The 25,235-nt window shown below is 35.6% G+C and overlaps 3 protein-coding genes across 6 annotated transcripts; 2 read left to right on the top strand and 1 right to left on the bottom strand.

The window, feature by feature from the left end:
• The first annotated feature begins 8,185 nt into the window (after positions 1–8,185).
• Positions 8,186–13,145, top strand: LOC122281117 (26S proteasome non-ATPase regulatory subunit 8 homolog A-like). Its single transcript, XM_043092388.1, has 6 exons — positions 8,186–8,448; positions 9,152–9,230; positions 9,918–10,020; positions 11,786–12,049; positions 12,416–12,527; positions 12,755–13,145. Exons 1-6 carry the CDS (start codon positions 8,344–8,346, stop codon positions 12,893–12,895), a joined length of 804 nt encoding a protein of 267 aa, XP_042948322.1. The 5' UTR covers positions 8,186–8,343; the 3' UTR covers positions 12,896–13,145.
• Positions 13,146–13,991: 846 nt separating this feature from the next.
• On the top strand, positions 13,992–18,377 carry LOC122281115 (protein ABIL2-like). 3 transcript variants are annotated; one of them, XM_043092387.1, is made up of 10 exons: positions 13,992–14,156; positions 15,496–15,615; positions 15,859–15,941; positions 16,125–16,275; positions 16,930–17,029; positions 17,156–17,233; positions 17,481–17,523; positions 17,614–17,702; positions 17,854–17,951; positions 18,065–18,377. In XM_043092387.1, exons 2-10 carry the CDS (start codon positions 15,514–15,516, stop codon positions 18,218–18,220), a joined length of 900 nt encoding a protein of 299 aa, XP_042948321.1. In that variant the 5' UTR covers positions 13,992–14,156; positions 15,496–15,513; the 3' UTR covers positions 18,221–18,377. The 3 variants fall into 3 exon arrangements, with proteins under 3 accessions (XP_042948321.1, XP_042948319.1, XP_042948320.1); XM_043092385.1 differs by lacking the exon at positions 13,992–14,156 and adding an exon at positions 14,219–14,499; XM_043092386.1 differs by lacking the exon at positions 13,992–14,156 and adding an exon at positions 15,023–15,371.
• Positions 18,378–19,086: 709 nt separating this feature from the next.
• On the bottom strand, positions 19,087–24,346 carry LOC122281114. Of its 2 annotated transcripts, XR_006230155.1 has the most exons (11): positions 24,116–24,346; positions 23,341–23,575; positions 23,103–23,174; positions 22,808–22,882; positions 22,444–22,541; positions 21,909–22,116; positions 20,986–21,102; positions 20,062–20,322; positions 19,916–19,965; positions 19,247–19,511; positions 19,087–19,163 (listed from the first exon to the last, which is right to left on the bottom strand). XR_006230155.1 is itself a non-coding variant. In XM_043092384.1 (10 exons), exons 1-10 carry the CDS (start codon positions 24,218–24,220, stop codon positions 19,344–19,346), a joined length of 1,389 nt encoding a protein of 462 aa, XP_042948318.1. In that variant the 5' UTR covers positions 24,221–24,346; the 3' UTR covers positions 19,087–19,343. The 2 variants fall into 2 exon arrangements, 1 of the variants encoding a protein (XP_042948318.1); XM_043092384.1 differs by having other exon boundaries at positions 19,087–19,511.
• Between the last annotated feature and the right edge of the window lie 889 nt (positions 24,347–25,235).

The following is a 25,235-nucleotide window of genomic DNA, read 5'->3' as shown; positions in this document are numbered from 1 at the left end:
GGAAGAGATGAGGCTGGAGTGAGAGTTAAGTGTAGGACTTTCTTACCCGGAGTGAGAGTGGAGTGTAGGACTCTCTTACCTAATAATATCTACAAAAATCAATTCAAGATATTTTTATCCAATAATATCCATGAAATTAGATTAAGATATTTTTATCCAATAATATCTACAGTTTTGAACAGACGTTTTGTCCGAAAATATGAAAAAATGTTATTGCGCCATAAGATCTTAAATAATCCTCCGAGTCTAATGGCACAAACCATAATACATTTTGACACTTCTAACTATCTCCAATAATCAAAAACACACTTCTGATACCATAGTAAATAATAACACTAACTATGTAGTTAGACAAAAACCTATACGATTAATGGATTCGTGAAAACTTATGGAGTCTTCACGAGGTTCCTAAAGTTAATAGAAATTTCACAATTGAATTTCTAGCGGGCTATTACAGTTAGGCCTACGAATACCTCTTTTGTTATGGAGTGGGTAGTAATCTTCTAACATTTTCCACATTCCACCATCTAGTTTCTTCATCAATAAGGGTAGATACTTTTAGGGAATCATGATCATGCCTATGTGAGGGACTTGATATCAGCTTATGCACAGGCAACCAATAATCTGTCCAAACATTAATGGATTTTCCATCCCTAACTCTCCATCTGCATCCATTTAGCAAGAGTTTCCTTACTTCCCATATTCCTCTCCATACATAAGATGGACCATATCCCAACTTTGACTCATGGAAACTTGTAGCTAGAAAATACTTGGCCTTAAAAAGTTTGTGCATCAGTGTAGTCTCCTCTGTCATAATCCTCCAGGTCTGCTTTGCAAGAAGTGCTTGATTGAAGAGTTGTAAATCCTTGAATCTCATCCCTCCCTGTGTTTTAGCCTCACACATTTTCTTCCAATTAACCCATCTGGTTTTACTCTCTTCTTTCTTTTGACCCTACTAGAAATTGGCCATCATGTTCTTTAACTCACAACAAAGAGTACTTGAGATTTTTAAGCAACTCATTGTATAAGTTGAGATTGCCAATGCTATATCCTTAATCAATATTTCTTTGCCTCCCTATGGTAATAACTTTTCCTAGACCAAGGTATTTTTCATACTGATGGTAATGTTGGACACCCCAGAAAGCCATTATTTCTGCTTGTTGACTTCTTTGGACATTTTTGCTAAATACCATTAAGGTCTTCTCCTTGTTCACCATTTGACCCAATGTTTTCTCATATATGTTAAGTAGATGCTGAATATTTGTAATGTTTTCATGTAAAAGACCACATTGTCATCTACAAACAAAAGGTGATTAAGCTTAGGTGCCCCTTTGCATAGTTGTATGCTTTCAATCTGATTAGATCTCTCAGCCTGCTGTAGTAAAGTTAATAGGCCCTCAACGCACAATAGAAACAGGTAAGGGGATATTGGATCCCCTTGCCTCAAACCTCGAGATGGAAATAAAGGACTTTTAGGCACCCTATTAACATGTATAGAGAAAGAGATAAATTTTTTGCACAAAACATCACAAGTTTGATCCATTTGTCACCAAAACTCATTTTCTGCATAACAGCTTCTAGAAACCCCCATTCCACATATCATAAATTTTACTCATGTCTAGCTTTAGAGACATAAAACTCTTTTTCCTTACCTTTTCTGCATGAGGAAATACACCAACTCATATGCCACCAGATAACAATAAGCATTCCAAGTACAAAAGCACTTTGTGAGTTTGAAATAATGATTGGCATCACTTCTTTATTTTAGGTTTGGAGAGTGAGATGAGATTTTTTTTTAGATGAAAGTTTAAAACATTATATTTTAATATTATTATTTTTTTGAAATTTGAAAAAGTTAAATTATTTATTATATTTTGTATGGAAATTTAGAAATGTTGTAATGATGAAACGAGATGCTATGAGAATTTTAAAACTCATCCCATACCCTAAACCTAACCGACTATTGGCTAAGACTTTTGAAATCAATTTATAGATAACACTAGACAAGCTAATTGGCCTAAAATTAGATATCAACTCTGGCTACTTTTTCTTTGGGATCAAGGTTATGAAAGTGTGATTTATCTCCTGTGGAAACTGACCGTGATTAAGAGCCTTAAAAATAGCATTTGTCACCTCTTTCCCACCAGAATTTTTGATAAAAAATTGGTCATTCCATCATGCCCTAGAGTATTTTTTGGGTTCATTTTATTAAGGGCCAAATATACTTCATCTGTACTAAACTCTCTTACCATATTTTCATTCATAGCCCCATCAACTCTACCATTCAACCCTTTCAAGAAATCCATTTGCCCCACCCTCTGCATGTATTATGTGAAACTATTTATAAATATATACATTTATATATATTAATGCTAAATATAGTTATCAGATATATAAACGTTATGTATTTCTTATAAAAAGAGGGGATTCCACATTTAGCTACTAGACATATAGATTGATATTGTATTTTATCTTTCAAAATATAAATTAACTAATTATTAGATACTTTCATCTGGTTGTAACATGTGATATCAATTAAAATTTGTGTATATTTATTAAATTTTAAATTATATGAAGAGTATTATATAATCCATACTACGAAAATACATTTGTTGTTTTATAAGAGATTGATAATAAAAAGAAATCAACAGTATCCATTATTTACTTCTTCGGACGGGACCTATTTTTCGACATTCAACATGGATCTCCCCTCCGGATTGGATCTCAACAATACAACCTGGGCCCAATGTGTGTTGCTTTGTTTTTTTGTTTGTCTGAGAAAAAAAAGTAATACGTATAATTATAAAATTATAAATATCGTATAATCATTTAAAAAAAAAAATTTATTATTAAAAGTTAATTTTATTATAAAACTATCGAAAGGAGAGAGAGAGAGAGATAGAACTCAGAGAAGTTATGAAACTTATGAATTTCTTAAAGAATTCAACAATATATATAGGCGTACAAAGGGAACTATGCCAGTTACTATGCAGTACTATGCTGGCACTATGCACTGTGCATTTGACTTCTAACTCAAGGTGGTCATACAATTTTACAATGTTATTTTACAACACTCCCCCTTTGGATGACCACATATAATGAATATGCCTCGTTAAAACCTTGCCAAGGAAAAACCCTGTGGGAAAAAAACCAATGGCGAAGGAAAAAGAGTACAATATTCATGTGTACCATAAAATGCTTTAAGATTGCCTCATTAAAACCTTGCGAAGGAAAACCCAGTGAGATAAAACCTTAGCGAAGGAAAAAGAGTACAATCAGCATAAGTCTTCAAGACGTTACTCCCCCTGAAAAGTGCATGATAAAAGGTCTTCAAGTCTCCGCATTCCAATGTTCTGTACAATCTTCTTAAATGTTGCAGTTGGTAATGCTTTTGTGAATAAATCTGCCAGATTATCACTTGACCGTACCTTCTTGATATCAATTTCAACTTTCTTCTCATGAATTGCAATGATCTTCTTGTGTGTATCTGAAAGATAACTCGCATCTGTACATCCAACTAACTGTGGACTTGATCCATGTTGATAAAATAATCACAACTGGATCTTTCTGCTCATCACTACTCTTCTGGAGTTGTACTCTTCTGGAGTTCTTGTAAATAACACAGTTAGTGGAGAATTCATCAACATTAAACCGCTAACCTCATTTTTTAATAAAAACGGTGGCCAGCCTTTTAAGATCAGACAAGCACCGCGGATTTTCAACTCCTCTGTAGGTGTCAGGCGTGCTGTCAGGCATCGCAGCTGTCAGACGTGCTGTCAAGCGCCGCAGAGCTATGAAGCTATATTTCGTCTCTTTTATCTTGCTTCACGAGAGATGTTGTATCATAATTTTCTCTATAAAAGAGATATTCAGCTCATTTTCATTCACATCTCATCTTCTTCACTTTTCTGTAATCATACTGCATTTTTACTCTGCAATCTCTTTCTGCATTTTTACTCTGCAATGGCTCAGCGATCTTCTCATAGCCAATATATGAGGTACTCTGCACCTCGTTCATCAGTTGTTCCTGCCTCTACCACAGGTGCTATCATGCAATATAATGATCTGACCTGTAGAGCAGATAATGAAGCTATCTATGAGCTTGTGAGTCTCGTTACCCGATACTCATCATCCATTGTCGCATTTTCTCAGCGACTGCAATCCAGAACTTGTGGAGTTGACGATCTCCATGAGAATATTGCTATACTTCAGCGACTTCTTCTGGAGTCCAACATGAAGATAGAATCAATAAAGCAAGAGAATAAGAATTTAAAATCTTTGCTTAAGTCTTCTTTTCGATTGCCCACCGCTTTAGATAGGGATGCCATGCAGATTCTTGAAGAACAAGAGCATTTGAAGAATGAGGCAAAGTGCCTTAAATTTCTGTAATTCTTGTTTCAAGATAATAAAATAATATTTCACAAATATTCATATTTGTGTTTCTATCTTTTGGTAAATGTTCTGTGTGCTTTATTTCTTCTTTAATAATGCACATTTCATATCAAACCCATAATATGAATCTGAAATACTAATTGTATTAAAAGATGGTATTTCATGACTAATAACATCATCCATCTTCCCCTTGAAGCCGCAAGGGTTTCAGATTTATATTTTAAATATGTGCAGTTTTTATGAGCTCTTCTGGAGCCTCAATGACATTTAAATCATATATATAAACTGCAATAATAGCTTGTTTTCATTTGCATTTGGATTGCTTTAGATTATATAAAGATCTTTGAAACTTGATAGAATACATATTTCCAGATGTATTCATATTAGAAGCTTCAGACATTTCCTATCCTTCAGGGATTTTCATATATATATCATGATCCAATAATCCATATAAATATGCAGTTAATCATGCATATCCAAACTCTCGATAACTTTCAAGCTAATAAAAATCTTAATATGATTTAACCACTTTAAAATCATATCAATATTGTTTCATTTGTATTTGGACTTCAAGTCCATATTTATCACATTTTACTTAGTGATATCAATTCTGCAGGAATTGAGAAACTGACTCGTGATTTATATATCACATTTTTATTTCCTTTCCATAAATACCCACTGACATTCAACAAGCATCACCTCTTTAGGTGTTTGGACTATAAGTCCCGATGCATCATATTTTACTAGTGAATCAATTCTGCAGGAATTGTTTCTTTCAAATATTGGCCAATATTTTACGTCGGTCTTCTTCGACGGTTCTTGATTCACTTTCTCCATTATTTCTGGTAATGTCAATTGCCATCTCATATGGAAATACGTTGTCGACAACGATTTTATTTCTATCCATAATTTCTCCATTATTCGAGATCTCGTTATTTTCAGGTACCTGTCCCTCTTCAAGGGAAGACATTTTCATGAAAAACCTCTTCAGGAGGCACTTTTCAAGAGTTTATATAGGAGAATTTTATACAAAGAATTTGGATAGACTTTATTGCTTGTTTTGTGGGTATGGCCTCTTCAGGAGCACCAAATTATTTGTGCCTTTCTCTTTTGAGATACTCTATCTTTTGTATCGATAAGTCTCACATGCCTTTATACATGTTTTTAGACTGCTGAATTTCTTAATTGTCCTACAGGGATTTCAATCCTCGCTGGGATTTTAGCAGTTAGAATATGAGACATTTTTATCTTATTGCATCCAAAATTTAATTATCATCTGAACTTCTGGTTCACATATGATAATCAAGATAACGTTGAATAATTTCATCTTATTTGCTTCAAGCAAATTTTTCTTTTCACTTCTGGTGGTAGGACTTTATAGTAAAAGAATCTTCTGGTTCTTTTATGGACGTCCATATGAAAATCATTCGACTTATCATAATTGATTTTGGATGATCAAGATAACCATGAAAAGATACAAATATTTTGAATCATATCATCTTTTGATGCATCATAATATTTGATTCAATAATTTGTATAATATCATCTCAAAGAGAAAGCTTACAGCTTTTCCAATACGAGCTTCTGGCCCAAAAAGATATTCATTATCACGTCCAATCTCTTAGTTTCTTTGAATGAAACGCATCATTCTTTTTACTTCAGGGAATAGAATGATATAAATTCATTATCATTCACTTCAGGGAATGATATAGATCTAGTAAGACGTGATTAATGATTCTTATCAAAAACTCATTATTTTACTCAGTCACTGAAATACCTGACACAAATTTAGAATATATTGTGAACGTTTGTATTTCATATTACTACTTCAGGAGCATACTCGATATTGCTACTTCAGGAGCACATTCGAGACGTTCATTCAAATATATATTCTTTTCACAATTTCAATTATGCAACTTCAGGTGCATAAATCATAATGAGTTTTTGGTACAAGTATCACTCATATGAGATACTCAATAAAATTATTGATTTAGGGCGATCCTTCAGGGATGCTCCATTTCCATTCTCAGATAAATCATATCATCAATAATTTATAACAAGTATAAAACTTTCATTATTACAAAACATTGCAGAATATAAAAATATTTTATAATAAGATAAATGAAATACATTAATTAAACATGAACACTTTCATGATCAATTCTACCACTAGAATCCTCAAAGAAATCAGAAATATCAAGACTTGTAATATCTTCTCCATTTATAGAATTTGAAGCATATGATGGTTCAGCAAAATTTGTTTCAAATTTCTTTGTTTTTTCTTTTATAGAAGATTGGTATAAGTCAACCAAGTGCTTGGCTGTACGACAGGTACGAGCCCAATGTCCATTCATACCACATTTATGGCATCCATCTTCATCTTTTTTTAAAAATTTGTTTTGAGGACCTTTGCCCTTCTCTGAGTTGAACCACTTCTGGTGGTACGGTGTATATCTATTATTATCCCTTTTAGTGTGGTCACTTCTAGAACCTCCACTTCTATAGTTTTTCTTACCACGTCCACGTCCTCCTTTTCTTTGAAAAGATGCACCATTCGCTTCTGGGAATGATGTAAATCTAATACCATTCACTTTAGGAAATGATATAGAACCAGTAGGACGTGACTGGTGATTTCTTAATAAAAGCTCATTATTTTGCTCAGCTAATAGAAGACAAGATATAAGTTCAGAATATTTCTTGAACTTTCGCTCTCGATACTGCTGCTGCAGGAGCACATTCGAGGCATGAAAAGTAGTATATGTCTTCTCTAACAAGTCATCATCAGTGACTTTTTCACCACATAATTTCAATAGAGAGCTAATTTTAAAGAGTGCAGAGTTATACTCACTAACATTCTTGAAGTCTTGCAACCTCAGGTGCATCCAATCATGACGAGCTTTTGGGAGGATTACAGTTTTCTGGTGTTCATATCTCTCCCTTAAATCATTCCACAAAATAAGTGGATCTTTCACCGTTAAATACTCAGTTTTTAATTCTTCATGAAGACGGTGCCGAAGGAAAATCATTGCCTTAGCACGGTCCTGCAGGGACCCTTGATTTCTTTCTTTAATTGTTTCTCCCAGGTTCATCGCATCCAGATGGATCTCAGCATCAAGGATCCAAGATAAATAATTTTTCCCAGAAATGTCAAGAGCAACGAATTCTAATTTTGTAAGATTTGACATTTTTTACATATATAAATCAAGAATATAAAAATATATTGAAAAACTTACTTGAAGTAGAGGACTATTAGCTTCAAGATTGTCAGAACTTTCGTGCTGATAACGTGTTATAAAACTATCGAAAGGAGAGAGAGAGAGAGATAGAACTCAGAGAAGTTATGAAACTTATGAATTTCTTAAAGAATTCAACGATATATATAGGCGTACAAAGGGAACTATGCCAGTTACTATGCAGTACTATGCATATGTACTATGCCAGTTACTATGCAGTACTATGCTGGCACTATGCACTGTGCGATGTCGGCCATTTACTATGCCAGTTACTATGCAGTACTATACTGGCACTATGCGCACTGTGCGATGTCGGCCATTTACTATGCTAGTTACTATGCAGTACTATGCTGGCACTATGCACACTGTGTGATGTCGGCCATTTACTATGCCAGTTACTATGCAATACTATGCTGGCACTATGCACTGTGCATTTGACTTCTAGCTCAAGGTGGTCATACAATTTTACAATGTTATTTTACAACAAATTTTTTTTTATATAAATTTTATATTAATTCTTTTTTTTTTAAAATGACTTATACGGCAAATATCATTTCTCGGAAAAAAAAACAAATGAACCAAAAACAGTGGGAATTCCAAACTTCTTCGGCAACAAGCAAAGATAGAAAAAGCAGTCAGCTTTAAGCACATTGACGGGAGAGAAGACAAGGGGTAAAGTAGAAGGAGAAACGACATCAACAACGCGGAGTCACATAGGATGGATCCGAAGCTCGCAGAGGTCTCGCAGCTCTTTGAGCGCTTCAAAGCCGCGTTCGTCAGGCACGAATTCGATACCTGCAGCAGACTCCTCTCACAACTCAAGGTACACCATTCCGAAAAAAAAAACCTCAGTTTCCGTGTCAAATACCGTTACATGTCGCTTAATATCCCCCTGGGTTTTCTGGGTTGATGTGCCTCGTCTTTTCCAGTTGGAAATAACAGTTGATTTGTGTTTTGGGGGTTTGAGGGTAATGGCTATAACGGATTTGCACAATCTGGATCCAAATTTATATTAGAAAGCATTGGGAGCTTGGGATATAATTAGGGCTTTCGGTGTGGTGTTGCATGCATTATTCGCTCTATGTTCTATTTGATTGAATAAGTTGGAAGAATTGGTGCAGTTTGAGCTTATAGTTAATGCATATACCCTTTCAGTATTACCCAAGATTTTTGGCCGCGTTGTCCGCAGTTTTATCTATGGCCTAGTGAACTGTGGATTTCGGACCTAACCTATTCTTTATTTCGGTAGCCATATTTTTGTTTCAGTTTTTGCCTTTTGGTTGCTATGGTGGAGGTTGAAGCATTAAGTGTTGATGATATTTCTTTGTGTCATTGCTAGAAGGCCAGATGAGAGTGCCACTTGGGCTTAGTTTGGAGCTTTTGGAATTCTGTTGGATGTTATCTATGATGAGATCAAGCATGATAAGCTTGTTGTAATTTATTGAGCGCATGCATAAACTGAAACCCTTTTTTTCGATGGATAATATCTCAGTTAGTTGGATTTTTCTCTTGTTTTCATTTTCCAGGTCTTGCTGACACAATTCAGAAGCCTCCCACCACTGTTTGAAGAAGCGCCTAATGCGGTCCATGAATTAAGCGTAGCAAGTAACATCCTTTGGTCATTTCTCGTTGTTTTTTTTTTTTCTTCCTTGTTATTGGTATTGCATTTGTTTCGCTGTCCTATGGGTTTTGATAATGTCAATTTTTTGCCTGTGATGCAATCATGAAATTTATACACTTCAATATTTGGTGTCAATTTTCTATGTGAAAGTTTTTCTGCTTATTACACTTTATTTTTATGTTTCAATTATCTTTATATCCCTTAGGCTTTAATAAGTATAACCCTTAGGCTTTAATAAGAAAAGTTGTAATCTCTTAATTGCTGGTAATGTCGATGGGGTCATCCATAGTTGCATCATCACTTGAGTCATGAAAAGTATTAAGCTCTTGTACAATAGCACCATCTATCAGTTGAAAATAGAACAATAATTTTCTATGATAGATGTACCTAATGTATTGAATGCTTGATTATGTTATGTGGATTGGAACATTAAGTACAATTTACTGAACAGGAATACATGTTAATATAAAATTTTTAAATTAACATACAGTTTGAAGTCTTACTACCTTGTCAAGACGCGATGTTATTGAAGCATTGTATTTATGTAAACTTCTCATAATGTTGTATTTGATGAATCTATATATTGCAGATTATAACTTCTCTGTGTAGCTGTTTTTGATTATTCGTTTCTGAGTTATTCCTCGTGATTTATAGTGCTTGTGAATTTTCAGGGGATATATATGAGCATGCTGTTGTTCTCAGTGTAAAGACTGAGGATCAAGATGCATTTGAGAGGGATTTCTTTCAATTGAAGCCATATTACACGGATATTGGGTAAGTTTATATTGCCTTTAATTCATCTGTGTTAGTCTCAATCTGTATTTGGTACAAAAGTGTCTGGCAACCATCTTATGAATGTGGAGCCAGCTAAATTCATGGTAATAGGAAAAAAAAAAAAAAAAATACACACTGAAGTGCAATGCTCTTTTTATATACCATCAATCAATGTTTGTACCCACTCACATAACCTTATACACATTGCAAAGCCAGGAAAATAAAAATAAAAAATACATACTGAAGTGCAATGCTCTTTTTATATACCATCAATCAATGTTTGTACCCACTCACATAACCTTATACACATTGCAAAGCCATGACTTTTGTTTAGTGTGACTTTATGAAAAATGATTCTGTCATGTATGATGTGGGTCATTGATGGGTGAGAAATCATTGGAGCTTTGAGGTTTGTGAGAAGCCAATGGAGGATCTTAGAGCTATTTTGCACAATTGTCTTTTTCTTTGGATGAATGCTCATGATTCTTGTGTTTTTAGTTTTTGGGATTTTCTTGGCCATTTTCCTTTTGTTGTCTAGGTGCATTTCTTGTATCTTTTGTGTACTTGGGTAGCATTCTTATAGCCTTTGTTCAAGGATATCGGTATCCTACTTACCAAAAAGAAGAGGGAAAACCTTTAGAAGGCTTCAAGATATTTATTGCTAGGGCTAAGCACAGGGCATTTTAGCCCTACAACATATCTGTATCCATGGCAGTTCGTAAGGGGGGAGATACAGGCCGAGTAAAATTTTGGGTGTCGTCCGTGTAATTCATTACCGTGGGTGGACAGAGAGATAAAGGAGATTGAAATAGTACACCTGTTTTGCAAGTGGCAAGCTGGCAGCAGAGCGGTGTGGTGGCCCATAATTGTGGGTGTCTACGTGAAGACTAAACTTGAGAGGAGATAGAAAGAGACAACTGAAGAAAAAGAGGATTATATCTGGCATTGTGAGTGGCAGGTTGGCGTGGTGTGGTGGTGGCGGCGGCGGCTGCATGAAGACTGAAGCAGAGCATTGATCGAAAGAGAAAGATGTGAGGAAGAGAAAACTTTAAATAATCAAGAGATGTGGGGATTTATAAGTTTTTCTGAAGTTAATGAAAATTTAATGTATATCTTTATTGAAAATATTTTATATTATTATAGTATATTTGGCTAGTGGGTGGGTATATTATTTATACCCGCTGAACTTAGGCCGCAATCTGCCCGTCCACATACGGTTTTAAGAAAAGAGGAAAAATTCGCCCATTACCCTTGTGGGTGGATGGGGCTTGGATAATGGGCCCATTTTAAATGGACCATTGAGCAACCCTATTTGTTGCAGAGAAAGTTCCCTGTGGAACTAACCATATTGAAATATATTCCTAGTGGTAATTTTCAATTTGGGGAGACAAGGGCTCACCCTCATGTTCATGTGGCTTCTTGGTCCCTTGGACTGCCTGTAGATCATGTATTAAATGCTTGGCTCCCCCTCATGTACATGTGGCTTCTTGGTCCCCTGGACTGCCTGTCGATCATGTATTAAATGTGGGCGTACATAAACACACAATCAAATGTTAGATCGTAATAAACATCTGGATCAAACATTGTTACTGCTGTTGACTCCTTTCTTAGTTTCTTAGAACTCAGCCCTCCTTATGCTGTTTCATTTATTATTTAGTTCTTAAGGAATACCTATTTCACTCATTAATAAAAGTCTTGTTTACCGATAACAAAATTATTTACTTTTTTAAGGTATGCTTATGAATATTTGTTTCCTTTGGAGCAGCAACTGCCTTCCATCATCGCCTCAGGAGTATCCAATCTTAGGTCTCAACTTGTTGAGACTTCTTGTGCAGAATAGAATTGCTGAATTTCATACTGAACTGGAACTTCTTTCACCCACTGCTTTGGAGAATCCTTGCATCAAGCATGCAGTGGAGTTGGAGCAATCCTTCATGGAAGGGGCTTACAACCGTGTGTTGAGTGCTCGACAAATGGTGCCCCATGAGACTTACGTCTACTTCATGGATCTTCTGGCAAAGACAGTGAGGTAATTTAGTTAATTCCATCTTTGGTGATTGCTGGATAAGATGAATTAGAATTAGTGAGTGATTAAGAAAAAAAACTGCTTACAAGAAAGTTAAGAACGAACTCGTTTTTATATTGTAAGTTAATTACTCATTCTGAATTACATTCCAGTATAATTTACGGCTGTGAAGTATTACATGAAAACCAATCTTTAGAATTCTGGATATATGTGATTGATTGAACTGCTAAGCTTTTTCATCTAACTCCCATCAGTTTTTAATTTGTAGGTTTGTATTTATGCAGTAGAATATGTTTAATGTTTAGGCCTTTCTTCTTAGCAAAAACAATTTTGAGGCCTTTATTTATATATTTTTTCTGTCGCTTCCAGAGATGAAATAGCTGGATGTAGCGAGAAGGCATATGATTATCTTTCGATTAATGATGCACAACAAATGTTGCTGTTCTCTTCTAACCAAGAACTCTTGGAATACGTCAAAGAGGTACTCATTATTGTCAATGATTCATATTACTGATCAACTTGGTAGTCGTATACTTAATCTCTTATATCTACAATTTTCAAGTCGATGGTGAACTTGTTTCGCTTTCTGTGGGAATGCCATATCCAAACTTGCCATGTTACAACTAGTTAAGACGCCCTTTCTACCATAAATCAAATATATTTTCTTCCTTCAATTTTACACTCGCATAATCCGTTACATGAATGCAGGACCATCCTGAGTGGGAGATGAAGAATAAGCTTGTATATTTCCAGAAGGCAAAAGAATCTGCACCTTGCAAGGAAATACCTTCTCTGCAACTGATCAACCAGACGCTCAGTTATGCAAGAGAGTTGGAGCGGATTGTGTAAACAGAGCCAACTGCCAATGGTTATTAATCTGCTATGGATTACAATACCCCCAACAGCTGATACCGATTCTGCTATTTGAAATTTTCTTTTTACCAATACAGTGCTAGACTTTAAAAATTCTTTCAGTTTTGTATCTGAATCCGACCACTTCAGTGGCACATATTTTCAGCATGTCTCTTGGCAATGCCATTCATCATTGCTTAGGGTTCAGTACATTTTCATTTCTTAAAAGTGGATATTATTTTCTGAATTTGCAATTTCACTGGCTGGGAAAATATTTAAGATGTTGAATCGGTTATGGATGATTTACATCATAGAATTTATAAATTATATATCATAATATTAAATATTTATATCACCTATAAATCTTTTCCATCGTACCTATGTACCTAGACTCATTTATGGATGGTGAGCAAGATGCCCCACGAAAATGTAGGCTTAAAGAGAGATGCCTTATATGCACGTCAGATATTCTCTAGCTGAGTTCAATGGTCTATAAAGCTGGATTTGCTTATTAATTGGACTCACATGGACCTCTTAAATAGACTTCCCATCTAAGATAGATGGAGACAAGAAGTGTATGACCGACACCTAAATGCTGTTGAATTGTGGCCATTAAAAAGTGATGGTGACTCGCTATTATCTATATCGATTGAAGAAAATATCATTATACTTACATCATGTAAATCCAACCTACTGATATAGAATCGTTAATGACCCTATTTTTTATATAATATAAATCCAATCTTGAGGCAAACAATCCTCAACGACCCCATTATTGAATTTCATGATTTTCCTCTCACCTCATACTTCATATATACCCCTTTTTCCTCTATTCCAATCTTTTACCTAAACTGTTGGATTTCTCAACTTGGAAGTTTGCACCACTTTGTTAACTTCAAAAATCAGTCTAATCTAACATCATTAAAACTTCAAGACTACTTAAACTTTTAGCGCATTTTTAGTGATTAAATAAGTGAGTTTTTAATTCCTACAGGCATGACAACACTCAAAACTCAAAGAAGAGCTGCAGATTAATTAAAATCTGTGCAGGCAAAGCTGTTTAACTCCATGAATGATGTGATTATTGAGATATTCTTTTCCTTCAATAGGGGGGTCCCAGTTTTGAAAGTGGTCACGCAACGACATGGCTTAACATTTGTCTGGTCGTTATGTTGTATTTATTCAGGCCCTCCTGCCCCATTTCTGAATAACAGTTATTCTCTGCACTGCAGTTTAACAGAAATTACAGAGTACGCAGGTAAGACATCTGTACATATGCTGATTTATTACATTTACTTCAATTCAAATGGTTCTCATTGATCATCTGCCTTATCCTAGTCCGGGTGTTGATCTTCGTCACTTCCCTCAATAATTCACAAATTCGTACTCTCTCTCTCTCTCAGTGCAGTTTTGAGGAAAAAGTTCCCACTATCTTCTGCTGTTTATGCCTTTAGAGTTACTATGCCAGAGAAAAAGAAATAATATACCATGAATGATAATCCATGACTTATGCTGTGGTCTCTTTGAGCATTTGGAAGCCTATTTAGAGTCCCGAGCTTCACTTAGATTGCAGTCCTAGATCACGATCGAAGATGACCCAGGTCTATATATATACACACACACTTTTCATCTCATCTCTCGTTCTGGGTTCTTTCTTGTATTCATGTGACCCTTCTACCCTTTCTGCCAGGTTGATTAGAAAACTCAGAAAAACTTCAAAAATATTTATGTCTTTGTTCTTTGGTTTATATAAAGTGATTAGAGAAAAAAAAGGGGAACGCAGTCTTGAGTGAAGTTTCATTCTCTGATCTTTGCAGAAATAATATGAACATTTACCCTTTTTTACTGCAGAGTTGATGTGAACTTTTTTCTTTTCTGAAGAAAGTAAATATGCACTTATTGGGCCTCTGTCCCCCCACCTCTCCCCTATTCTCCAAATTTTATAGCTTGGCATTATGCACGTAGGATTGAAAGAGTGTATTAAAAGGTGGTACAGGACATGAATGCAGTATGGCAACAGTCATGGAGTTGGGAACCACCGGCATTAGGAACGACTGTGAATTTGATATGATTTTTTAAAAAAAATTTAGAGCTGTCATTATTGGTCAGTATCTCATTCGCTATCTAAATATATAGAGATATTTGCAGCATGAGTTAATGACTTTAATACGGTATGCACCAAATGAAATAATATTTTGGCATTATGTGGATCTCGAGAAAATACTTTCATCTCCAAGGGGCAACGGGCATAAAGTTCTGGGTCTTGAATTATTTCGATAGTATTTATTAAGAAGAACATTTTCTTAACAACCCAAGATTCATTATTTCAATTCATATTAGAAAACTAGACTTGCAAGCTTTCTATTTCTTGCTTGCTTGTTCAGAGTTGAGAGTGAAAGAACTACAAAGACGTCCTCCACTGTAGTCTTTAGTCTGTATTATAAATTGTCGAACTCAGCCAAACCAAATGGAAGTAAGGGAATCATGATGTTGACTTTCTAGGAGCACTTGTATTCCTTTTGTGGAGTAAAGACAGGTCAATCGATTTTAAGAGTTTTTTTTTTTTTTTTTTTTTTTGGTTTTTGTAATTTTGGCAGGCAAAAAATACTCATTTCATGGAAAGAGGAAATTCTACTTCTGTTTCTCCGCTGCAACAAACTTCCCACCATGATGAACTCTTCATGCGGCAGAGGTTGCTCTTTTCAGATAGTCTCAAGGTCTGTTCTCTATCAATCTATTCGAACTAAGCAGATATTTTAATGGGTATTCGAAGCACTTTTCGTACTCTTGTTATTGTTTACCCATTTAGCAATAATATGACCCCACAGGGTCACACTGTCATATTTGTTAGAAACTTGAACTGTTCCACTTAGCACTTAAGTTAGTGATCCTTGGATTTTCTTGAAAATAGCTTCCTGCAAAATTGGATTAAGAACTTCCATTTCATGCAATATATTTAGGAATTGAAGAATCTGAGGAAACAGTTGTACTCAGCAGCAGAGCAATTTGAAGTATCTTACAGCAAAGAAGATCAGAAACACATGTGAGTCAGTCCAAGTTTTTTCTGACTGTTTTCGTTTTCGTTTTCATTTTTGTTTAATGAATAGATACTTAATGTGCTGTGTGAGAGATTGGGTAGTGATCTTCTTTTGGCCTTTTGACTACTACATTGGTATGATTAAGTTGACTTTTTTTTTTTTTTTTATTTATTAAATAATGTCCATAGAGTGGTGGATACATGTCAAGATTATGCCATTAAAGCATTGGTCAATACAGTGGACCACTTAGGTTCTGTGGCGTTTAAGATTAATGGGCTTTTGGATGGAAAGATCTGCGAACTATCAGGAACTGAGCTTAGGTTCTCTTGCATTGAACAGGTACTCCTTTATTTCAATTTTTCTATCCTTCAGCACATGAATATTATATAAGCTTCCTTAGAAAAATGGAAAGAAATGAGCATCGTATGATGACAATGTTAGAGCATATAGAAGCGAATATGGTCAAGTGATTCAACTCTTACACGAAGTATTGACTTCATATTACTGGATCTAAAATCTTAGTTTTTGATTCCAGATTAAGATAGTTTTCTAATATGTTGTATCAAGTAGACTTCCCCGACGCATGTTTATCTCCCTAATACGCACGAGGATGAAAGAACCTGTTTTCCTGAGCCATAATTGTCACTCTATAGCCACTTGTCCTGGAATCACATTTTGGTTGGATTACAAGGTATGTTTAGAGTTAAGAAAGTTGCAAGTTTAAGAATCCTGAACAGATGCTTTTTACAATGAAGGCTATGAGAAGAACTTCTTCATTCACCTTCCTTGAACACGTGATCATTAGTTGTAATGTTGTATAAGAATTTGAAACATACATGAGCATGACAATCTATTTCTTTTATTCTTACAAGCAAAAATAAAAATAGCTTCTATAATATGGCAATACAAGGAACAATTTCTGATAGAGGAATTCAACCTCTTTCCTGTTTTTAATTTGCCTTTTTTCCACTTACAAATGTTTGCTGGAAATAGAGACTTCAAACTTGCCAATACTTCATTGATCGCGCGGGTCTTTTTCAACAATCATTGGCTCTAAAATTTCCCAAGCATCATAAGCAGTACATTATTCCAGGCAAATACGTTCTTCTTTGCTATTTAATTCTGCCTTAATTTACAACCCTTTGAAGCTTGTAGGCCTTAAGAACTTCATTACCTATTTGGAAAAGTTACGTGGTCGCCCATTGTTTGTTATGTTCAGCTAGGACAACCATGGATGCTGTTGGCCAATCTCAACCAAAATATCACAATGCTAAAGAAGACTTATGTCAGTTCAAAGGTGATACTATTTCATCTACCTTGTTGCTTCATCTAGCGTTTAGGAAGCATGCCAAATCCTTGCATTTGAAGCTTAGTTGGAATTTTGTTTATTACAATGAGAGGTGATGCAATTGGTAACTGAAGTGTTATGTTTTAATTATATGGGCCAAACACCTTAACATATTTAGTGGTAGAATTAATACTGCCCATCACAAAAGTTACTGGGAAAAAGCTGATTATATTGTCTTTATGAATTTATGGCAAAGTTGATCGAGCAACACTGAGTGACACCTCTCCAGCAGTAGTCAGGTAAATCATAAGTGTTCAGCACTGTATGAATTTATTTTTGCTTTGAATATTCCAAGGTCATGCTCTATCTATACCAAAACTTCAATGTAGAAAAGGGCACTCTGCACTGTGGTCTGCTCAATCCTCCTCAAGATCTGGAGCTTTTCAGTTCACAAAAGCTGCATCGAAGAAAGCACCGGGTTTGTACAATTGGTTTTGTTCTCATTAATTTTTTTTTTTTGTGTGAAGGGGGGGGGGGGGTGGTTGGAACTATCATGCCACACATTGTGATGCATGATTCAGATGCTTTTTACTGATTATTGTCTCTCTCTTTTGCCTCTCATAACTCAGAGAAACGAGCAGTCTCCCCACATCGATTGCCATTTATACGTTCTGGTTCTCTTGCTAACAGATTAACTACTATAAACTCTTCCGCAGACAGACCACGGGTAACGACAGAAAACTACAAATGCTGAATGTACTCTGGTTGAAATAAACATTAGGCAATATATAACAGCATTCACAACTATCATATTGCTTATAATATACACGTTGTTTGCAGCACCCATCGGAGCCCCGGAGACCAGTTTCATCGTTTATTCATGTTGAAAGAGAGGGAACAAAAGAAATTACAAAACATTCAAGCAAAAGCAAACCACTGTTTAAGGCCTTGCTTAGCATGCACAGGTCCATGAAGGAAGGCATGCTATACAAATAGTTGGAGGAACTAAAAGCAGTATGATAGGAAGCTGAATGGCCAACATAACATTATCTTTAAGCCTCCTATTTGTCTGTTTTGGTCTGAAACTCTCAAATTTGTATTTACACTTTGTTTCCAAGTTTATAGCTTTACAATGTGCAGTTGATAGCTCCTCGTCATGCCTGTCATACAAGATAACCACTACCACCATAGCTTCCTTTCTTTTGGAATTTTACAGAGCATTTTCCTCAAATGTTCAAGTCTCATGTTGATTAATTCTGGTTTGAATGAATTGAAAAACTGCATGAACAAAACTATGCATATTTTGTACGTGGAGACTTTGGACTCAGGACTATAATTATACAAACATCTGGGGTGGTTTAGAAGTCCATTCACCATTTGCCTTTTTGCTATGCCTCTAGCCATTCAATTGGTATAATAAAACCCATGTATATTGTGTTTGACTCCGATTTGGATGCTGAAGTCTTGATAATAGGGATAGATGAACATGGGCATGGCAAGGACTGTGACTGATATGCCATTTTTATCATCAACGCCTTTCGTATACGAGGATGTGATTTTAATTACATTGATTAATATCTTTTTTCAGAATGGTATAAGTATAATCTATAAACCATCTTTCAAATTTTCTCCGCCATCAAGATCTGGAATGATATAATAATATATGAACGATTCTCAAGTGAACAGTTAAGTTGTGAACTAAAATTATTGTGTTATTAGGCAACAAACCTCGCATCTAATTCTCGAAGCTTGACTCAACGAGTATTCTAAGTAAAGAGCTTTCAGTAACCATCAAGTCAAATGCACTCCTAGTCATCATGATCTTGGTGCTCTCTGGCAGAGGTAGGTCGAGATGGTTGATATTCATTTTAAAATCTCTGAATCATATATCAAGACAATTATCCATGTTGATTGTTGTGATTATCATGACATTTTCAAGCTGAATGATCACAACAGAAAGAATGTATATCAGAAGGTTGCAAATATAACAGTGACTCAATTGTTTTTTAGAGCAGGGATCACCAGAAGCAATGGGAGGAGAAGCGCATGGTCATGATCTTTGAATCAACTGGAATATGTACAAGGCATCACCTTTCTCCTTCTATGTATTTGCTGAAGTTCAAAATCCGAGATCAAAACTAGGACCTTCATCTATTTCCCCTGTGCATGCATACTCTGTTGAAGTCTTCCTCACATTATCAATAGGGCTAGCAGTTGAGCTCGAATCAGCAAAAGCAAAAGCACCATCACACCATTGAGTGTCAGCTTCGATTTTGATCAAACCAGGCTACACAAAACAATGACAACAAATATGCATTATTTTCAAAGCAGCTGAAGCAGTCACAAACAGGTTTGATAAAAAATGAAATTACTAAAAAGCATATATAAAAATTCAGAAAGAGATTAGAGCCTAACTATGACATCTCATGAGTATGTGGGTTCCAGACATACTCAACATTATAAAGCCTACAGTTGGGTTTGATTACATGAATCCTTTTCCACCTTTGATTCATATTCTTAAAGGCTTACTGCAACATTAGTGCTGGCTTCATCTAATGTAACAATCTGCATTCCATTCGGGCTGGACAGATAAAATATATTTATCCAATACAGCGTAGGCTAAATGGTGTAGGATCCACATAGAAGTAGAAAAGTTGCTATTAGAGAAAATAAGTAGAGTTATTGCCTGACCTGATGGGAGTTTCCAGGATCGACACCCTTGGACAATTCACTTGATATAGCTGCAGAATTCATTCAAGATCAAGTTATCTATCTCGTTATTTTTTAAAATTAAAAAACGAAAAAGGTAAAAGGCAAAAAAGTATACTAAAACTTGCCTTCAGAAGACATAAGGTCAGGAGAGTTCCCAATGTCTATATTTTCACTTGATTTCCTCGTGCTTACACTTTCACCTGATTCACGATGTTGTAGGGATGCTCTTAGTGATCGATCATCCTTAGGAGAATCCAGTATGACAGCGTCTGAAACTTGAGTCCCCTTGGGAGGGGCAGCCAGTTCCATTTTGCTTTTATCCATATAACCCGCAACAATGCTTTCCTGAGCGGTAGGTTTGTGGAGAACGGATAAAATCTGATGGGCTGCACGAATGGAAACCAGAGTCACTGGGAGATGGATATAGGGTACAACAAGGAGTTCAGATCAGAAATGTAGCTTGTTGAAATGTCAAATTGTCTTTAAAGCAATCCAAAGCTTAACATGACAGAACCTGAGTGACTGGGTAATGACGCTTGATGCCACTGGACATTCGAGGGCATGCAGACCAAACCTTAATACTCATAGAATGTATAATGCAATTAACAACTATTAAAGAAGTGAAAGGCAGAATCGGAAGCACCAAGGCCTCATAATTTAGTAGAACTCTTACTCCTCCAATTCAACTCCAAAAGCACTGAGGAATACAAGAGAGGTTTACAAAACTCTTTAAATATGGTAGCAAGAAGAATATAACGCAACATACCGTTTTGCTTAAATTCTATAAATGTGACTCGGCTAGCATAGGCATAGTTTTTAATTGCATTAGAAGTTATACATGTGGCCTTGGGCCTGAGAGTATATGAACCATTCACATTTTTTAACTTTGTAAAACTCTTAATTTAGGTAGGATGGAAAGATACCAGAAAACTGTAATTATGTAAACAAAATTAAGGAGCCACAAAAAAGAAACAAATGGAAAAGAGAAGAAAACTTTTCAAACTTCTTAATATCGTTTCAAATGATGCACTATGTAATCTTTAACGCACCATCACGTAATGGCTTGTTTGTAGGGCCTCTCCTGCTTAATTTGGTCTCATCAACAGTAAAGATTCTAAAATTTGAATCCCCCTCCTTTTCTGAGCAAGAATTATTCTGGAGTGCTCCTGCACATTCAGTCCAAAATATTTTCATTAGGAAGATCGAGACCTGTGCGAAAAACTTCCCCAAAATAAGATCTGTAGAAACTTCAAAATGAAAAATAAAAGAGAGGACTAGAGCCAAAACCGGAACGGCAGAACCAAACTGTACCTCTCTTGTTAATGTACAAATTACCATATTGGCATATTAAGTGTCAAAAGTCAGTCTCATTGAGTTGTAACAAATGGGGTGAGCCTGGTTGAAAATTGGAACAAAACTTGCAAAAATATGGAGTTCAACGGACACCTGCAAGACCCACCCTAGACCGAGTTTTACAAAAGTTTGTTAGACATCACGTCTAATCAAGCGCATTGCACAGGAAATTCGTGAGACATCACACAAGACTCTTGCCCGAGCGAAGATTCAAACTTTTGCGAGACGTTGGCTCATAGCCACTGCTGTGATGCAGTTCAAGACGTGGGCTAGAAGTTTAGAAATGCTATTGGCTTTAGAGAGAGGACAGACTATGCGAGATAAGCTCAACCTTTTTTACAACCAAAACTTCAGCAGCTCGGTAAAAAAAGTATAACGTTTCTAAATGAAGCAGCAAACTGACAAACTAAAATGGTTAGTTTAAAAAAGAAAAAATATTGAGCTGGGTTTTGCTGCATCTGGACTTCTCTCTGGTGCCCCGTACTTGTACATTCACTCTTTTCAAACTCCGAAATGAAATCTACTATAATACTACGTGGATGGAGTATTGCGTATAGCAATCATTGGTCAAATACCAAATGAGCATTATTGGTGTATTTCACTATTCATACTTACCGACCTTTTCCATGTAATGTCCTGGTTTCCTTGACAACATTGCAATTGTTTCCTTGAGCACTCAAATCGATTTGAGGCTTACGGTCTTCTTCATGTTCTCCAATTTCAACCAAATGAGAATCAAAAGGTATGGATTCACCAGATCTTATTACTTCGTCTTTCTTAAGGAATCGGCTATTTAAGAGTTTCCTGCTTTCATCAAACAGCATGACCTGAATGGAGACCCCAAAAAAGTGTGACATCAAAATTAAGTGAACCTCTCTGCAAACACATGCATTATTAAAATTATTATTATTATTATTATTATTATTATTATTATTATTATTATTATTATTTTAAAGAAAAACACATGCATTATTAAACAAGGATATCCAGTTACATTATTGAGTGACTTGAGGTTGGTGAAAGTCAATAAGATAAATTAAAAGATTTAAAATGGACCTAGAGAATGGGTGTTATATAATGTTTTACTTATTCAGGTCAACAAACAAGATGATTGGCTGGTGAAGAAGATATTAAAAAGAAATGGCAAAGCCAACCTGCCTCCCTAGGGATCCACGTGTTACAAGTTGTAAGCAGCCATCGTGATACTTTTTGGCCTTTTGAGTTACTTGTGTGGTATACAGAGCATGCCATTCTACATTGCAAAAGGGAACATGTTAACAGGTAAAACAAAACTAGGAAAAAGAAACAGGACAGAATGCAATGAATCCCTAGAAGCACGAAACATTAAGCAACAAGCATCAATTAGACAAACAATCAAACACTTCAAGTATAGCTAATGACACAATTATACAATGCTCCGGCATTTCATAAGACATTCTCCAAAGGGAAAAAGTCATATTTGAAATGCATTAAAAAATTTGTCCACTAAAGGTACATCAGCCAGATTTACAAACTAACCTGTTGTACTTGGTTTTGTTGTATCTGGACTAGTCTGCGGTGCTTGATACTTTTGCACTTCGCTCTTCTTAAACTCTGAGAGGCAAGCAAATTTCAGAGTATGCAGGCGATAGGCTCATATACACACAATGCTAATGTTAGGCAAAATGCGCTTTTTATCTGAGGAATATTTAGATGTGAGTGACTCAAACAAGTACCATTTTTACTGGAAAAGCAAATGATAGATTGAATAGCATCCGAGTTCCTGAGCTGGATATTTTACAAGAAGTTTACTTGGCAAATGCTGTCGTCTAACCTCTGATGATTTTGCGTGACGGGCTCAAAGTTTGCCATGCTTTGTTCTTCTTCTCCTCATAATTCTGCCTATCTTATGAACATAAGAGTAAAAATTGGAATAAGTTAGAGAAAGTAAAAAATAAAAAAGACCAAAAAAAACTTTGAGAAAGGAACACCAAAATATGACTGAGCTTTTTGACCCAAAAGCTCTTGAGCAAAAACATAAACAACTTTAAAGAATAGATTTAAGGTGATACCAGAAGAAACCGAACGGTTCCTTAACTTTTGTCGATGCATCAAACTAGGTTTCCCGGTGATTTTCATATCTCTTCCTTGTGAATTCAAGTCAGTTATAGGCTTATGACCCTCCTGGGCATCGAGGATGTCAATAAGATAAGCACTAAATGTCAGCGATCCACCACAGCTTACTACTTCGTCCTTCTTCAGGAGCCTGCATTCCAGGAGTTTCTCGTAATCATCATAGAGCATGACCTGTGTACCAATTCACAAAGTAAGCAATAAAGAAAAAAAATCTCATCCTCTAGATTCCTAGATTAACTCTTCATTTCAGTTTCTATAATCTTAATCACTACCTTCAAATTTTCAATGAAATGATTTGAATTGTTTCGTCTCAGCATTTATCATTCTCCAGAGAAACCTTAATTTTATATGTTGAACGCTGAGCTGATAAAATATAAACTATTTAACTAAATAATGGAAAGGGATTTAACAACTCTAAGGTGAATTTAACCTGAGAAATTTACAGTATACGACAATTTTACAAAAATATGAGAATGTTTCAAGGGGAGAAAAAGCTTATAGGAAATCGATTTAACTACAAGATAAATTCAATTTCAGATCGATTTAACTACAAGATAAACTCAATTTCAGATCTTAGTTTTGTTCCAGAAAATGAATTGCCGTCACATTCGAGCTCAAATTTTTCTCGTAGAGCAAAAATTTCATAATAATAATAATAATAACAATAATAATAGTTACAGTACGAAGAATTAAACGAAAGTGAAAGAATACCTTGTCGGTAGAGGTTTGGAGCTCTAAGAAACCGTCTTGGTAAACTTTGCGCTTCTGTGTCAATTGCTTCGTGTAGGTCACCGTCCATCTCTTCACATCCGCCATTGCTGTCGTAAAAAATTAGAAGAGAGCCAATCTTTCACACAATAAGTTCAAAACTCGAACAATCGAGAGAGAGAGAGAGAGGGTGAAATTTTTCGAAGTTTCCCAATGGCGGGAACAGCTTGCGTATAAGAATTCCCTTCGTTCGCTTGGTCGAATAGACGGCGTCGTTTAACTCCCGGTGGGGTTGCCCGCAGGGAACTTGGGCCTGGGCCGGGAACGCAATCTTTGGATTCTTTGCATTGCTGGCGGACCCTTCGGTAATTTGCTTCAAATCAATGACAATTTTTATTTGAATTTTGCTACACATAAGTTTACATTATATTTTTTTTTTCAAATTTTTTTTAAACTAATTAATTTTTTTACTCATTATCTATATACCAAACATTTGATAAAAGAAAAAAATTTAAAAAAATTTAAAAAAAAGTATGTTAAAAGTATGGTTGTGTGGTGTGGTAACATTAGACTGACTTAACAAGGAAACCGTCGTCGTTTTCCCGGACAGAACTCTGGGAGACAAAAGTGGTTCATCTCATATCCTTAACAACGAGCCTTGAACATGAAAGGAAATCTGAACCCTGTTGCTAAATGTCTGACGTATGCGCTTTCTGACCTGTATGCTTACACACATACTACTTAATCTCAATTAGTATGTGTTTGATGCGGATTTTTGGATGTCATTGTCTTGTTGTGGACCCCCCAATCAATTTCACATCAAAAAATCTTAAGAGTAATGGTAGATAGAATTTTTTCTAATGCAACCTGCTATGAGTAATATGCTTGCCTTGGAGTTTTAGCTCTGAAAAATCTCCATGAATCCTACATGAATCCTTTTCCACCTTTGATTCATATTCTTAAAGGCTTACTGCAACATTAGTGCTGGCTTCATCTAATGTAACAATCTGCATTCCATTTGGACTGGACAGAAAAAATATATTTATCCAATACAGCGTAGGCTAAATGGTGTAGGATCCACATAGAAGTAGAAAAGTTGCTATTAGAGAAAATAAGTAGATTT

This window comes from Carya illinoinensis, chromosome 11 (assembly GCF_018687715.1).
Source record: "Carya illinoinensis cultivar Pawnee chromosome 11, C.illinoinensisPawnee_v1, whole genome shotgun sequence".
NCBI classification, from domain to species: Eukaryota; Viridiplantae; Streptophyta; class Magnoliopsida; order Fagales; family Juglandaceae; genus Carya; species Carya illinoinensis.
This window is presented reverse-complemented; position numbering and strand designations above follow the sequence as displayed.